Here is a 17,158-nt window from a genome sequence, read left to right as displayed (position 1 = left end):
ACCACTCCGTGGATCGTTTGGTATCGGGCCGCACAAGAAAGAATAAATAACTTGCATTATTTTCGTTTTATTCATCTGAGTCTGAACGATCTTTTATTTTTGAAAAATGGACCGGATTCCCTCCTACGCTTCTGTGACGTGAATATAATATATAATAATATATAATATTACTCATGTTGTTGGTGTTGTATCATTTAATTTTGTTGTATTTATCAGCCACACCTTAAAAGCCGGTTAGTGAAAATATTCTCTGACAATAACCGGTCCTTGGTGCTAAAAAGGTTGGGGACCACTGTTTTAGGGGACGACTTACCATATCTCCTCTTGCCATAAAAGATGCCAGCGATCAAAGCTGAATATCTGGCAGTCTGGAATGCAACACATGAACATGTTGGATGGGTGAATTATGATGATGATTCATGATGATTATCATGAATAATTATTCTCGACCCATGTGATAAAGAGTCCTCGACACAAGATTTTTCGCAATTACGAAGGGCGTGCAATAAACTAGTTTTCCCAGCAGCTAAGAATTTTACACTTTAATATTTACGACCTGCAGTTGCCTACATTATGGCTTTACTCCTACGTTACCATTGGTTAATGATCTCTTCCCACTACAAATTCGGGTTACGTCGTCGTAAATCGGGGACCTGTGCGTTAGTTCAAAACGGTGCCTCAAAACCTTAAGCTTCCATTCATTCCTTTGTGTAAATAAAAGGATGCTGGATATTCTGCAAAAGAGGTCAATTTTTTACCATCACTTCAGTATTGTTCCAGGTAAAAGCACACGTTATTATTATTTATTTCTTTATTTATGACTAGTTGTCATGGCGCTGAGAGAAAAGGGGGCAAAAACCATTAGGTCAGCGACACATTGAATAACTGCAGATGGCAAATTGCGAGATAAGATGAATATAATTGTACCAAACACCGATATTGCCTTGAAGATATTACGTGGTAAACAGACCTTAATCAATGGAGACACTGCGACAGGGGGAGCCATGGTTCATCGACAGGCTAGCAGTTAGTATCGGAGAGGTCACTTAATCGCCGCAAAGGATTGTGGGAGGGGGAGGAGTTGACTTCGTGGTTGAGCGACGACATGGCATTGTCAACGTGCTGCCACCTTCTGGACGTTTACTGGAAATATTTTACTTTTCTCCATTTTTTTAGTTACCTACATTACTCAAACCAATTTAACCTTTTGAATTTTATTCAAATACTATTATTATATTCCAGCCCCGCAAAAAAACTCCACTAGTTCTAAAATGTATAATATCCATTCATCCATTTTATATATCCAAAAAGTTGTGTTGGTAGGTGAGTCTGCACAGAAGTTGTGGCCAACAACAGCTTCTTCAGGACAGAACGATTGCAAATGTTTCCATGTTCTCACCATACTTTCCCGTGTTCTCTGGGTACTCGACTTTGTAGGGACATACATTCCTTCAGACCAGGGGTGTCAAACTCAGTTTTGTTGTGGGCGAAATCGTAGTCATGGTTTCTCTCGTGGGGCCATTATTGAATTAAATAGAAATGGATGGCCACTCAAATTATCACATAGCACAACAGAATTTAGTAAAAAAAAAAAAGCAACAATTTTATGATTTACTTTGAAAGTGGGATTGAAACAAAAATTCATTACAATATCTCATTTATTAAAAGGAAGACAATTTACAGTTTATTTATATTAGGAAACATTGAGCGCACACATATGATTTGCCTTTGCGGGGCCACATAAAATGATGTGGCGGGTCAGATTATTGACATAGGAGTATAAATAGCAATAATAATCAAACATATATTTATGTCCATGTAAATTTTCTGTTTTATGGTGATTTATTTAAAATTGTTCCTGCTTTTAAAAGCAAATGTTGATGAGACTGGTCAGGTATTTAATCTTCAGCCAACTTTGATCTATTATGCTGCTAAGAGGTTTCGATTAAGCCGTTATCTGCATCAGGCCTCTAGTCGGGTTTGTTAAGGCAGCAAAGTAGAGAATATGACACTCCACAAATATGTTATGGAGTACAATTACTTCAGTTCGCATGGAAGTGGTTGTTTCCAAAGCAGCCGTTTAGCTTCTGCACGGTCCTCTTGGCGAATCTCACTTTTCCTCTATTCTTCAGGGAGGCTGTGTACTGATTGGACTTGAGTTTGGAGTAGTAGTCTGAGAACTTGTTGAAGAGGATGGATATGGGTAAACCGTTGAGGATGATTCCGAAAGCGATGCAGATGAAAGCAAAGAGGCGACCCAGGATGGTCTCCGGGTAAACATCGCCGTAGCCCACCGTGGAGATGCTGACCTGCGCAGTTTTCAGGGGAGAGCAGTCACGATCATTATGAGGAACAGGAAGTGTTTCAACAGTATTTTGCTGACTTGTTTAAGATGTGCTTTCGCAATTTCTTAAATACCATATAAATCCTTATAAATTCTACTTATATTAAAAAAAGCCTTCTAAGAAGCACCTTAAATTTAGTCTGGTCATATGGCATTTGCTTGTTCAGCCCTATGCTTGCATAGGTTTTTTGCTACATTCCAAAAACATGCATGTTAGGATGCTTGTGTGTATCATGTGAGTGAATGTGCGTGGATGGATGGATGGATGGATGGATGGATGGATGGATGGATGGATGGATGGATGGATGGATGGATGGATGGATGGATGGATGGATGGATGGGCGGGCGGGCGGGCGGGCGGACGGACGGACGGACGGACGGCATTGAAGTGGTGGCTGAGTGCAGGTTCAACGCACTCTGCAATCTGCACTTAAAAACATACTATAAACAAATGATGCATTTTATTATAGAGCTGTGTCAGGCACCTCCGGAACTTATTTTTGTGACCGACTCGCACGTTTGGATAGAATGTGTCAGTCGATTAACTGAAGAGGGCATCGTCTGGGTTTTGGTGACACATTTAGGCGTCACTTATTCCTCAAGTAAGTTTAGTCACAAAGCAGGTGATTGAATTTTGAAGCCTCGTTGTTGGAAAAAGGGGGCTAATTAGCCTATTTTTTCACCGCACCTTACAACTTTATGAAGACATACTTACAGATGCCCACCACCACGCATGAGGAATGCTGGTGAAGTTTGTTTGGGGCATGTCATGCTCCACAGTGTAAACCATAGCAGAGAAGCTGAAGATCCCCATGGTGATGAAAAGAAACAGGCAGCCGACTTGCTGGTAGCACTGGCGCAGAGTGAAGCCGAACGCCCGCAGGCCCGTGGAGTGTCGGGCCAGCTTCAAAATACGAAAGATCCGCATCAGTCTCATGATGCGCAAGACCTGTCCGAGCTTTCCCACCTGGCCCACGGCCTGCATGTCGGCCTCGTGCTTCATGTAGTTTTCCTTGTTGTCAAAGAATTCCAGAATGGCCTGGAGATACAGAGGCAGGATGGCTATCAGGTCCACCGTGTTGAGCACGCTCCTGCCGAAGGCTTTGAGGTCTGGGGTGGATATCAGACGCAGCAGGTACTCCATGGTGAAGAAGGCGATGCACGTGGATTCCACGTACTCCCAGTAAGTCTTTCCACTGAGCTGCCCCATATGAGCTCTGTACTGCATCTCCTCCACTGTGTTCAGCGTCATGGCCACCAGTGAGATCAGGACGAAGAGACTGGAAGTCACCGCCATCAACTTGGCCATGATGGAAGAAAACGGCTTCTCCATCAAGTTCCAAATGGTTCGGCGCCTTTGGCCCATGAACATATCTTGAAATAGCGATTCGTTCTCCTCGATCTCCACCTCTGCTTCCAGCTCTCTCTGGATCTTCAGTTGCTCGTTCAGCTCATCCTGTCTTTCCTCAAAGGAGATGCGGCAGCAGCGGTGGGTGTTCTTGATCCTGACCCCCCAGTAGTTGATCTCCTCCAGGAAGTTGCGGGGGCACAGCTCGTCCTTGATCCACAGCACACCGGTCCGGTAGAAATTGAAGATGCTGTGAAAGATTTCGGGGTCTCTGTCAAAGAAGAACTCGTTGTTGGTCACATTGTAGTCATCGCACAGGTCCACTTTCATGTTGTGGTCGGTGTAAGTGGCCAGTCGTCCAATTCTGGTCTTGGGGTACCTCGCTGCCATCTTGTAGGCAATTTGGAAGGGCATCCCACCTACATTGATGTTGATCATATAATTCTTGGATGGGGAAATTTGCTTGGAGGAGCCCTGCTGGGCATCATCATCTTCGTCTTCATATTCGGCGTAGATGTCGTAGATGTCTTTGCTCAGCTCTTGCATGGAGTTCCATGTCCTCACATAGCTCTCCTTTACCGACGGATAAACAATCTCTGAAGATCTCCGATTAACGTCACAACCTGTGACTTTGTAGTTAGGGAAGAGACTTTGTCTCCTGTTGAAGAACTGGAACATCTTGCCAGTGCTCCCCATGTCGGCTAACACAGGCTGCCAGCATTCCTTCTGTCAAACAGCCTTTTACCTAAGCATGGAAGATCTAAGCAGGATGCCTCATGGCCCCATTAATGTTGCTGACTGAGAGGATCCATGTGCTTACAGGACATCTAAATAGCATTATCCCCCGTTGATCTCCCCGGCTGAGGTAATGTGGACAGGTTGGCATATCTGAACAAATGCATCAGGACATATATAAACGATCATTTAGACTCAGCATTGATTGGATAGGTGATTTAAAGAAAACTATGTGAGCAAAGAATACAAGTAGGATGTTAAAAAAGTATATGAACCTTTTTGCAGCCGTCTGAAATTACACAAAAAAAAATTCATAATGAAACACTTTTATTGTGAGATTTCACACAATGGCGAATTCAGCGATTATGAATCATTCATAGTTAATTAGAAGACTAAATCTTTACATTCTTGGCGGTTCAGCCCAATGCAAGGTTTCTGCCTCCCTCGAACTAAGACAGCAGATACATACGTACTACAAGAGGATTAAGATAGTAAGCCCCTCTATATGTCCACATTGGGGGTGGGTGCTCCATTGTTAAGAGTTAAATTAAGCAAAGGTCCTTTTTAACATAATCCATTGTTTTTCCTGACAAGTATCATACTGAGCATCTGGGTGGTTGCTTGTTCTCCTCCGTGCTTGCATGAGTTTTCGCTGGGTACTTCTTGCCACATTCCCAAACCATGCAAGTTAGAGTCATTAAAGACTCTTAACTGTCTATTGTGAGTGTAAATTGTTAAATTTATTCACCAAATTAGCTGGGATAGGCTTTATAGCTCACTTGTGACGCAAATGAAGATTAGTACTTTATAAAATTGATACGAGATGGATGTCCTTGTATCGGCACCAGATACTTATATTGCACATCTGATTGTTGCCCAAGTGCAGCCAGATAAGAGATGACACTATGCAAGGTCAATGACATTCTAGACTACCAACATTAATCAATTTAGCAAACCATGTAAAACAATTCAGAATATAAATTAAGATGAAACACCAGATTTAAGAATGTACTGTGTTATAATAAGAATGTAAATGGATTTGTATTGCAACCCGCAGGAAGGACAAAAAAAAATAATGCAACATATAAAGTAACGTGACAGATGAGATCCAGCCATTCTCCATTATAGATCCATTATAATGTTATAATGTAATGGCTGAGCTGGAGCCTGTCCAAGCTGACTTTATAATTTAATTTTTAATTTCTATGAAATATTTTTTCAAGTTTTGTTTTTAGGTCTGTTGACGGAATAAAAAAGGTCAATAATGCAATTATTAAGAGTGGTGCTGCAGGGGATTTAAAAAGTCACCAAACCACTGTCAGAATGGCAGAGAAAAGAGAAAGCGATAAATCATTTTAACTTTTTTGTTTATGTTTTGTGATGACTTCCCCCCACTCCACCCCACCCCCCCCCACACACAAACACACACAGTTTTTTAGTCGGCTGTTTTTCTTCCAGATAATGCAGAAGTAGAAGTGGCCCACAGTTTTGAGGGCCGGACCATGAGAGTCAAGGTACATGTTACAACGCCGTCCAGCTCACGTGCGATTCTGTACAAATAAAAGCTCTGGCAAAACTGTTACGCTTGACAAGGCCATTAATAGTTACAGTACTTATAGATTACACACCAGCTGCCAACTTCAAACTCAGGCATGCGATGCGTAATCTTACAGCAGCTAATGTTACAAATGTATGACGTAAGACTGCTTATGTATATTGTGAGGTCCTATCGTTAGTTTACGAAAAATACAAATCCAGATAAACATGAAAGTCTTATTCTGAAAATGATAAAACGGAAACTGGTTTGTGGCACCCTTCATTGATGACGGGAGAGCACATTTCTAGAGGGATAACCAAGGTTGTTGGTGTGCAGCGAGGGTCTTGCAGGCGGGTGGTAGGTACAAATTCATGATCTTGAAAGCACGTTTTGCTTTTTTTAACCTATCAGCATACTTGTCCTTTACTGTATTCGCATATGAGCGGCTCGTTGCGAAGGTTAACGGGAATGAAGATGCGGGCAATCGTAAAGACCAGCCGGCAAAGTGCACCCAGTAGAACTGGCGATGTCAAGCTAACGCTGCTAACAGTTGCGCGGTTCATTTGAGCAGACGGGACAATTGAAGAATATTTTTACCAGGGCTGCACTCACGTTTACCTTTCACGAAATGAACTTGCGTCTCTTGTGTGAGCCAACCCATGTGATGCTGGATGTATAGTTAGCCCGGGTTGGCTCCGAGTTGCACTGTAGTGTTCCTAACCCCCCCCAACACAAATAAATAAGGACATGCACACTCCGCGATGCTTGCATGCAGGATCTATGCTTCTTCTCTGCAGTGTTATATGTCTCTGACGCTGCATGCTAGTCATCTATGTCACTTTGGAATTGACAATGATATGGAAGAGAAAGCGATCATTAGTTCATTTAGGCCCCCGAACCGTAAAGAAAGACCTTTCAGATGGAGTTGTTGTGGTTATGTTTGAATTTCATTTTTATAAAGGCAGAGCACTAGACAGTTTTAATCATGTAAGGGTTTTGATTGGTGCGGTATGTGAGACTATAGAGGAGTTTCCCCTCAAATATAGCAGACAGGTAGAAGTCATTCCTGAAAACATCAATGAATTTCTTTTCCGACTATCAATGTGTCCTTCGATCTCATGTTTTCACTATTATTTTGTAACCAAGCATGTCTGATTTTGTGGGGAAAATCACTATCCTTGAGAAGTGTTCCTCAATGTTTACAGAGAGTAATTACTCAGCAAAAGCTGTATTTACACAAGGGTTTGGAATAACCTGCAAGATTACAACATAAATGAAGTGTCAAAGTACACATACTTAACATCTCCAGCCAACAAACTACAGTTAAAAAAAAAAAAAACTGTACTTAGTTAGGTATTTAAATGTCAGTGAGACATGTCCTTGGAAACCAAGACCCTTTCTCCAAGGGGAAAGTTGGTAAAGGTCATGTAAAACGAGACATCCTGTGTCAGCCTCTGGTGGCTTCACACAAGCACTGTTCATTTGCAGTCTGGAGGAAGAAGGGTGAACATCTCCAGCGCAGGAAGGAGTCTAAGTCTTTAGGAGTCTTGAATAACATCACTTATAGTTGCTAGATGTGTTGCTAGTGCGGTCAGAGGGACCTGGTGACCAAGTCACTATGTTGGCGATATCGATAACTCTTGTTCTTGCCCTCATCATGGGCACAAAAGTTGTCAAATATTTTTACAGGCTTGCTAGGTTTCTGTGTAAACACCTGCTTTTGCTGACATTTAGTAACAAGGTAGAAAATAAACAGAGATTCTGGTTTGGCCACTTCTGAGACACTGACTGCACACTAGATCGAATATGTGCGATGCTTTGCTCTTTGGAGCACAAGAAGCCAGCCAGACCAGTGTTCTTGTATCCCACTGAGGGAGTGTTGATCGCTAGTCTGCTTGAAAAGTGTTTTTCTGTGTGAACCCAGGTCATGATTTTATCACGTCCGTGCATGTAGGAAGAAAGCAAATTAGTTTGTTGAACAACCTTCATGGTATATATACACTGACCTGCTCCAACCCTTTCAAAATATGAAACAAAATATACAAGAGCTGCAGCAAATATTTTATCCTTAAAAAGATGAAAATGTCTTTTGATGACATTACAATTTTACATGACAAAAGTCCAAAGTACGGCAGAGTGCAGTTGTACACCGGTCAATGCTGTAAAAAAATGTTATTGTTTCCTCTGTCAGGCTGAAGGCGGGCTTCCTGGAGCAGACGCGTCCTTCTGTCCTTTTGTACCCCCCCTCCCCCTCCCTGTGTGTTCCCCCGTGTGTTAGTGACCCCGCAAACCCACCCGACCCCATCTGCTCCCCGTGTCGTGCCGCTGCTCCGACTTGTAGCCGCCCTCTCACCACATGCTTGGGACAAAGCCAGCTCACTGCCAGCCCAATGACTGCCTGGATCGTCCTGCCGGTCAGCCTGTCTGCCTTCTCCATCACGGGAATATGGATCGTGTGAGTGGTGCACGTCTGCCTTCAAACCTTATCATGTGTCCTCAACCGTCTCTCAGAAACCTCTTTTACACAAAGTATGTGGACTAAAATGTTCAAGATAGGTCATTTTCGACGTGACCCCATCATTAAGATTGCTTGGCGAACGTGCCTTCTTGTGAGTCTTGTTTTGTTTTACACCGCTGTACAAAGTACAAAGGGACCCCCTTGTCATCGATTACCCAAAGAACTAATAGCACGTGCTCTGGTGTCAATGGCTCACCCTGGTGTTTGGAAGCAGCACTGCATGTAGTGCAAGGGTCACGTGTTCACGGGCCACCAAGGACCTCATGAGTAGCCCGCGGGTTTGCATGAAAATTGTTTACCAAATATTCTAGACATGATTGCTTGAAAAAGATTCGTTACCAAAATATTGTCACAAATAATTAACATGATGGGTGTCTTCACGTATTGTTAGCATATAATAGATATTAAAGGTTATTTGATCAAATGTGTGTTTTCACAAGCGAGAAAGCCCTTCGCATCAAGAAGTACGTGACTCTCAGCTTTGAAAAGGTCAACAACCCGTGATGCACTGTGCGCAAAGAACAACCCGTGAATCACGATATTAATTTGCTGCTGCTGCTGCTCACCAAAAATATACAACACGTTTATTTGAACTGCCATGAGTAACCTCTTGTCATAATTTTCTTGAAATCGTGTTGTTTACTCCACAGGTACGCCATGGCTGTAATGAATCACCACGTTTGTCCTGTAGAGAACTGGCAAGTAATCCTTATTTCATTTGAGAAAAGTGCCGACATGCTGTCACATCTCAGATTCTAGAATTATTCACTATGAGCTGTCCCGTGTCATGCCTGCAGGACCTACAATGTAACATGCACAGAGGAGCTGCTCCGACCAGGCTTTCCTAAGACCTGTTGCACTATCCAGGACATCCCCCTCATCAGGTGTCCTCTTTTACCTCATTAACCTTCTTCAACTTCGCCACCATGTGGCCCACAGACCTAGAAATGCACACAGTGACATAATTGATTCACTCTTTGCAAAACCTCATGTCATCAGAAAAGTACGAAAAGTCATCGCAAGGTGCTCAGGGATTTATGCAGGCAATGATTAAAAAAAAAAAAAAAAAGTGTTACACCCTTTTCCTATGGTGCTGTTCAGTGTGAAGGAATCGAGAAGGAAACCTATCACTTCAGAGGTAGTATTAATCGGAGTCAGGATGGAGGCTGTATAGCAGTGCTAATGAGGTCATGTCGCTGTGTGAAAAAAGCATGGGCTGACAAATCTATTTTTTGGTTTGCCAATTTTAACCAAACTCTGCAACTGTGGCCAGAGCCTTTATAAGTCAATTAGTGTGACGTGTAATTGATTAATCGACAACTAATCGATTATTAAACTAATCAATTATATTTTAGATAATGCTTTAATTGCTAATATATTTTTTTTTGTTATGCTCACATCCTCAAAATCCCTCAACAACAGTAAATAAAATATCCAATCTCTGTACTCTATGAAAGCGGAATAAGCTTTGTGTTAAATAAAAAAAATTACTTTTCCAACACATGATCAACCAAAGCATTAATCATAATTTGTTTTTTGCACTTTGGTTTTGAAATAATGTTGTATTTCGTAATAAAGGGATGTAAATTAAAACATGTTTAATTTGGTCAGGTTCATCGACGAATCGCTAAAAGAGTTGATGGATTAATTGGTTATTAAAATAATCAATAGTTGCTGCCCTGATGTGAAATGTTGTTAACACCCCATGTTGTCTTCATCTTTTGCAGTAAATGTGGTTCTTACCCTCCCGAAAGCTGCCTGTTTAGCCTCATTGGCAATGTTGGAGCCTTCATGGGTAAGATATTCGCTGAAATCAACCAAACACAAAACATGCCAATGCAGGTTGCCGGTCTCATGCTGTGCTTGACAAAACTTGTGTCTTTCAATAGATGCTCTGTTTCCTCGGGCAGGCCTTTTTTTTTTATCACATACAATAATTTGTCATTATTAATGCATTATTGCGCTAGCATGAAACACTTCTAACCTGAAACAAAGGTTCCAAAAAATATGTAATTTGGCAACACTTGCCCAAAATCGCTGCAAAAACAACTTACTGTATTTATTTTTACCTGGCCGATTGTAACATAATGATGTCACCTTCCACGAGTGTAGTCTACATCCAGTAGGACCATACATCAACCAGCCTCAATGTAATAAATTTCAATACAAGACCTGTAATAAATATTCTTTATGTACAACTGTCGTTTGATCAGTTTTCATTGACATTGGCCAAAAGGTTTTGCTAACAATGTTCATTATTATACCAAAAGCTGTTCTGAAAATATTTGACTCACAATTGAGGTCACTAAAATATGAGATGATTATGATGCAGTACAGTTCTACACCGCAGCAAATTAGGAACATTTTATTATGACCTTTCGGACAGCGTCGGTCAAAGCTGACAGTGATTTTCTTCAGTGGCAGAATATTTGATAAAGTATCCAGAAAGTATTTATAGCACTTCGATTTTATAATGTTACAGCGTTCATGGATTCAAAATGGATTCAATCAACTCCCCCACAAAATTCTATAAACAACGTACCGCAATGAAGTAACAATTTTGTATCAACATGGTGACACGTTAAATGATGGTGGATGAATGAGAAACTACCCTGGGTAAAAAGATCATTTCCTGTGTACACATGCGGATGCTAATCTACTTGTATAGCTGTCGTGCGTGTGCGCGCATGCGTTTGTACGTGGTGCCCATGTCAGCGTCTTGAGCTGCGGAGGGGCTTAAAATAGCCTGAGTACTCTAAATCAATAATGAATACAGTTTCCTTCCCCCGACGTCCCTCCGCTGGCCTCTCGCCTTCTTGCACCCTCCACGGCCTTCCTCCATTACTGCTCTTCCTCCTGTCATGCCAGATCACCACTGCTTTTAATTCATATTTTAAACATTCAAGTATTTAATGTAGCATAAAAGTAAGCCAGCAAAGATGCATTGCTCGACTGGACCGTATGGCCGTCGTGGTATGAGTAATGCGGTCTTCCCTCCTGCTCTCTCACTCACGTAGACATCGGGTCAAATGTTTCCGACATGTCGCTCAATAACCGCTTTTGCTGGGAATAAATGGCCACCATTCTCTGCTTGTTTTTGAAATACACATCCAGTAGTGAAACCACCGCCAACTTTTCTCAGGTTTGTATCTCAACGTGCTGTGTGCTTTTTCTCCGCAGTGGTGATGGTGTGCCTTCTGCGCTACGCCCAGGTGATCGAGCATAGCCACGGATGTTGGGTCAACACCTGCGCTCTGGTGGCGGGCTGCATCAACGCAGTGGGTCTGGTCATGGTGGGCAACTTTCAGGTAAATTTACTCGCTCCTCACGTTAACCTCCACGTTTCGAACATGATGTTGCACGCCGGCCCGCGTGTGTGATAGGTTGACCACGCCAAGTCTCTTCACTATGTGGGCGCCGGCGTGGCCTTCCCAGCGGGGCTGCTCTTCGTGTGCCTGCAGTGTGTGCTCACCTATCGGGTGGCCGTCACCGCCCTTGACTACTGGATGGCTCACTTCCGGGTGGCTCTGGCACTCGGAGCTATGGTCTCCCTCATACTCAGTATCCTTTTCTTGTCACTCGCTCAAGACGATTTGTCTATTTCTGCTGACTTTTCTTTTTGAAATGGCCAAGCAGCCCCAGCTACCTTCTCTTGCTTGTTCCTTAAGCTCCTGCTCCCAGGCGGCATCTTCTTTGTACACGAGAGCTTCACGCTCCAGCACGCCGCAGCTATCTGCGAGTGGGGCTTCACCGTGGACATCCTGGTCTTCTACGGCACCTTCACCTACGAGTTCGGCACGGTCACCGGTGAGACCATGATGACCGGTCTGCAGCACTGTCTCCGCCATGGCTCCGGGGTGATCTTGGGCCCCGGGGCCCGGGACTCCACGCTGAGCGGGGCTGCGAAGGGTCTTAAGTCGCCCGGGGGCAGCAGCACGTCCACTCATCTCAACTGTACCCCTGAGAGTATAGCCATGTTGTAGCCCTTCGCGGAGAAGCTCTGTGGATGCCTACCACGTGGATGACGGAGATGACCGAGGTAGCATACCAAGGGAGAGACTAGTTCTGTTTTAGAACAAATTCAATCAACACCCGTAATGCTGTAATAACTCCCCCCTCTCCCTACAATTAAGGTGCCAACCAGATTGATTGGTGAGCAGGTGCAGTCTAAAAAGAATTTAAGGAAGTCATACAAAAAGTGAAGCACCACGACCTTGACCTACAAGTGCCCCAACTTGCAACACCCCGCAAAAAAGTCCTTCCACTCTCAATTCAGTGCATAATTCTTTTGTTTGGCGTCTTATTAAATTCAGCAAAAAAGGCATTTGTTGTGATGCTCTAGGACCATGTCAATGTTCTTTGAGCGCTGAATGTTTCCAAGATGGTTCCAATCATGATGTTTTTACTTTGTTTATATTTATCTTTGTGATTTTGTTGTTTCAAATTGAAATGCGGGCGTGTCTGTTTGCAAGACGAGGCATGACTTGAAGCAGTTTTTTTTTTTTTTTCTTTCAAAGTTGGTGTTAGGTTGAATCTTGGACCGTGAACTCTTTTCGATTTAGAATTGGGCAACATCCCGTTGGTGTTTGGAAGCTTACCTGAAAAGTGTTGCAATCTGTAGTTGGACAACGAGGATGCCTTGATGGACGAAATTTTTTTTTTTTTTTTTTTTTTTTTTTTTTTTTTTTTTTTTTTTTTTTACACAAGTTTTATCATTTTATTGGGTGCTGTGGCCTTGCTTTAATGTCAGAATGTTGACAGCAGATAACGGCCTTGTTTAGCTTTCATTATGGCACGTCGAGTATTAAGTTGAATCATCGTTTCTCTTCAGAATGCTTTGAATTTGAAGCTTTTTTTCTAATGATGATCCTTGATCAGATCAGCTGCCCTTGTGTTTGAGCAGATGGAGCCATGATGGCCCATAAGCTGCATGATTGTTTCATTCTACATTTAAGACATGTTCACACTAGGCCGTTTGTATTGTGCTTGAGCCCACTTGACGCCAATAATGTTTTTAAAATTGGACCATGAATATAGATAGGCGTGTCTGTAAGACAGTGGAGGAGAGAAAGTGAAGGGAAGTCTTGCACCCAAGTCCAGTACCATTCAAATTGCCCATTGTAATTGCACGCTTAGATTATAGACAATTCAGCTACTACTAATTTGGGATGCCCAGAAGGGAAATTCAATCTATAGAAGGGAATGACCTCCACCCTTGAAACAAATAGGACTAAACCACTAACAGAAAAAGTCAACACATTCTACTACTCACTGCATCAGTCATGACATCATCTGATCGATTAGCTACTGCAGAATTTATTCAGTTTGAGTTTTAACGCTTTCACTTTGAGTTTGGCTGGAACTTGTTGAAACTTGTACCTTTGTACGTAGGAGAGACAGACTCAGTATCCTGCTCAAAGCCATCCAGTTTCTTCTTTATCAAATTCTATCATCAAGATAAAAATGTGTGCTCATGTCATGTTCCTAGTACCTCTCTGCCAATTTTGATCGATTTATGTTTCCAAAAAGTGGACACATTTGTGAGTAAATGGATTTAGCCTTATCCCTCATTATGTGCCAGAGGAATGAACATGTTTCCTTTTTTTGGGAGTTTGTGTTGAGCCTTAGCCATGTTCACCATTTTGGTCACATTGTGTGACTTTTACAGGCAGCTGTATGTACGAGTATCATAGTATGAGCCATCACAGCAGGGTTGGATTTATTATTCTCTATGGCATGTACTACCCTGCGATTAGCTGGCGACCACTCCAGAGTGTACACCGCCACTCGCCCCAAGTCAGCGGGGAAAGGCCCCAACTCATCCGTAACCGTGAATGGCCGGTGTGAACTCTGATCACAGAGACACACGATGAATTTGACTTGTGTCAAATGAGATCCCCAATTACACACTTGCTATTGATTTCTTTACATTCTGTAAATATGTATGCTTTGTCTATCAGTTAGGTATTTTAATTTGACAGAGATTTATATTAAAATCTGAAATAAAATCTTAAATTATGACAATGTCTCAGACAGTTATTCAAGTACTTAGTGTCAAATGGTTACCTTGGAGGCATCCTAGCATGATGTTGAATTATGGGACTGCTGTATCCCTCACACAGGAATCAAGCACTTTATAAAATTGATTTATTTAAAAATATCAGTTAAGAAAAAATAAATCGAAACTTAACTATCAAGTCCTGCTGACCTCTGTTCAAATGTCAAAGATTTAGTTAGGATCAGGAGTCTCAAACTAGTGATGTGCATTCCAGTTCTTTTAAGTGAACTGTATCTTTAGAATCAGTTCACTCAAAAGATTCGTTCAAACAACTCGTTCAAAATAACGACTTTTTTGAGTGAACGACTGAACGAATCACTTCCTAAAGTGATTCGTTCTTTTTCAGTTCATATAACTTCAACCAGTAGGTGTCAGTAATGCGCATTGAAGCTGGTGCCACCTCGCTGTAAAACAAAACAAAGAAGAAAATGACGAAAAATAAGGAAAAAACGAAGAAGAAAATGATGTAACTTCACGTTCACGAACGAGTGTGAATTGCATTTCCCATTCACCCGTTATTATTTTTAAATAAAGATTTACGTTAAAACTTGTCTGGTGTTTTATTCCTTTTTTTTATATTCGCATATTAAAACATAAAAATCAGACATTAGCTTAACTGCTTTATATGACAATATGTGTTTTACGTTGTTATATGAGTTGGTGTCCCCCCCAAATAACAAATGTCGGCATAACGATTTTTTTTTCTCAACCTTTTATTCAAACCCAAACACATTCGGTATAATAACACCATCAACTACAATCCAACAAATACAAAATTAAAACATCAATGTCGGCATAACGTGTGTCGGCTAGCATAGCACAACGCTGTCTGTCACTCACGCGTGAATCTTCGCGAACGTACCTGAAAACGGCGGTGTACCTAAAAGAGTATCCGAATGACGTCACAGATCAAACAGCCAATCAGAAAGTGGGGGTGAGGGCGGGTGTGGCACTTTTCACTTAAACCAGGGGTGTCGAACCTCCAGTCCTCGAGGGGCCGCGTGCCAATATGTTTTTCAAGTCACCCTCGTTAAACGCACCTGCGTGAAAAGTTTTAGGTCCTTTCACGTGCTGCAGGAGCTAAAACTTTTCACGCAGGTGCACTTAACGAGGGAATCTTGGAAAACATGTTGGAATGCGGCCCCAAGGACTAGAGCTTGACACCTGTGACCTTTGACCATGATATTTCCCTAATAAAGTGGCCTGTTATTAGGTATACTAGAAAATGGCGGTGTACCTAAAGGAGTCTCCAAGTGACGTCACAGATCAAACAGCCAATCAGAAAGTGGGGGTGAGGGCGGGTGTGGCACTTTTCACTTCAACCAGGGGTGTCGACCTCCAGTCCTCAAGGGGCCGCGTTCCAATGTTTTCCAAGTTACCCTCGTTAAACACACCTGCGTGAAAAGATTTGGTCATTTTCACGTGCTGCAGGAGCTAAAACTTTTCACGCAGGTGCACTTAACGAGGGAATCTTGGAAAACATGTTGGAATGCGGCACCAAGGACTAAAGCTTGTGACACCTGTGACCTTTGACCATGATATTTCCCTAATAAAGTGGCTTGTTATTAGCTACACTTGAAAATGGCGGTGTATCTAATGGAGTGTCCGTGTGATTCCCTCGTTAAGCATACCTGCGTGAAGTGGAATGGACATCGCTAGTACAAAACAGTGCAGACGACAATGGGGTTCCAGGTTGGAGTAGCCGACTGGTTAGTGACATGGGTTCTTGCTCAGTGAGAATTTAGTTCGATTCCAGGTGTGAGAATATACCTAAATGTGCTTTTATTGTGCAATTAACTCTTTATTTATTTATTTATTTATTCTTTAGTGGGGTTTTTTACCTCGTGTAGTGTACCTATTGGTGTCCATGAGGTGTACCTATACATATCTTCATATAAAGCAGTTAACCAAGTGTCTGATTTTTATGTTTTAATTGGCGAATATAAAAACAGGAATAAAACACCAGACAAGTTTTAACATAAATGTTTATTAAAAATAATAATAATAATAATATGAAAAGTAAATTTCAAACCAGCAATCCAATGTGAAATTGCAGTAAATATATTGGATAACAATATTTAGGCGTATATATGCATAAACGTTATTGAAAAACTATAAGTGTTATAAAATCAAGATTACACAAAGAGAAGCATAATCTCCCCGTTGTTGCATAACGGCGCATCCCTTCATGCAATAAAGTTAGCCGTTAGCTTGGAGAAAACGCGCTTAAAAGAAGTGGTGTTTCATTGAGTGGCTCTTTCTTTCCTTGGCAAATCGACATTCTGGCTTACATAGTTCACGCCAGGAGGGAGACGCAACACGTTCACTGACTGATCCGTTGATGCACGGGAAGGAAGGCAGTTCACCCATTATCTCGTTCGCGAACGGGATAGTCATGATTCGTTCCCTCACTGATCCGTTGTCGCGATGAACTGGAATTGCAAATCACTCACTTAATGACTCGTTCACTCACAGATCCGTTCAGTTGGTGAACGGGAAATGCAATTCACGACTCGTTCGTGAATGAGAATTTACATCATTTTCTTCTTCGTTTTGTTTTACGGCGAGATGGCACCAGGTTCAATGCGCATTACCGACACCTACTGGTATGAACTGAA

General features: G+C 42.1%; 2 protein-coding genes across 3 annotated transcripts; one reads left to right on the top strand and one right to left on the bottom strand.

The window, feature by feature from the left end:
• Positions 1-1,640: 1,640 nt before the first annotated feature.
• Positions 1,641-4,489, bottom strand: LOC148398227 (potassium voltage-gated channel subfamily V member 2-like). 2 transcript variants are annotated; one of them, XM_088376007.1, is made up of 3 exons: positions 3,312-4,489; positions 3,060-3,248; positions 1,641-2,309 (listed from the first exon to the last, which is right to left on the bottom strand). In XM_088376007.1, exons 1-3 carry the CDS (start codon positions 4,386-4,388, stop codon positions 2,043-2,045), a joined length of 1,533 nt encoding a protein of 510 aa, XP_088232133.1. In that variant the 5' UTR covers positions 4,389-4,489; the 3' UTR covers positions 1,641-2,042. The 2 variants fall into 2 exon arrangements, with proteins under 2 accessions (XP_088232133.1, XP_088232132.1); XM_088376006.1 differs by having other exon boundaries at positions 3,060-4,489.
• Positions 4,490-6,221: 1,732 nt separating this feature from the next.
• Positions 6,222-14,506, top strand: LOC148398226 (transmembrane protein 150A-like). Its single transcript, XM_088376008.1, has 8 exons — positions 6,222-6,321; positions 8,156-8,419; positions 9,133-9,180; positions 9,280-9,366; positions 10,210-10,277; positions 11,663-11,790; positions 11,866-12,043; positions 12,164-14,506. The coding sequence occupies exons 2-8, from the start codon at positions 8,355-8,357 to the stop codon at positions 12,463-12,465; spliced, it is 876 nt and encodes a 291-aa protein (XP_088232134.1). The 5' UTR covers positions 6,222-6,321; positions 8,156-8,354; the 3' UTR covers positions 12,466-14,506.
• The last annotated feature ends 2,652 nt before the right edge of the window (positions 14,507-17,158 follow it).

Source organism: Syngnathus floridae, chromosome 5 (genome assembly GCF_059516105.1).
Source record: "Syngnathus floridae isolate MCC-2025c chromosome 5, RoL_Sflo_1.0, whole genome shotgun sequence".
Lineage (NCBI taxonomy): Eukaryota > Metazoa > Chordata > Actinopteri > Syngnathiformes > Syngnathidae > Syngnathus > Syngnathus floridae.
The sequence above is the reverse complement of the archived record's forward strand: the minus strand, read 5'-3'. Positions and strand labels throughout refer to the sequence as shown.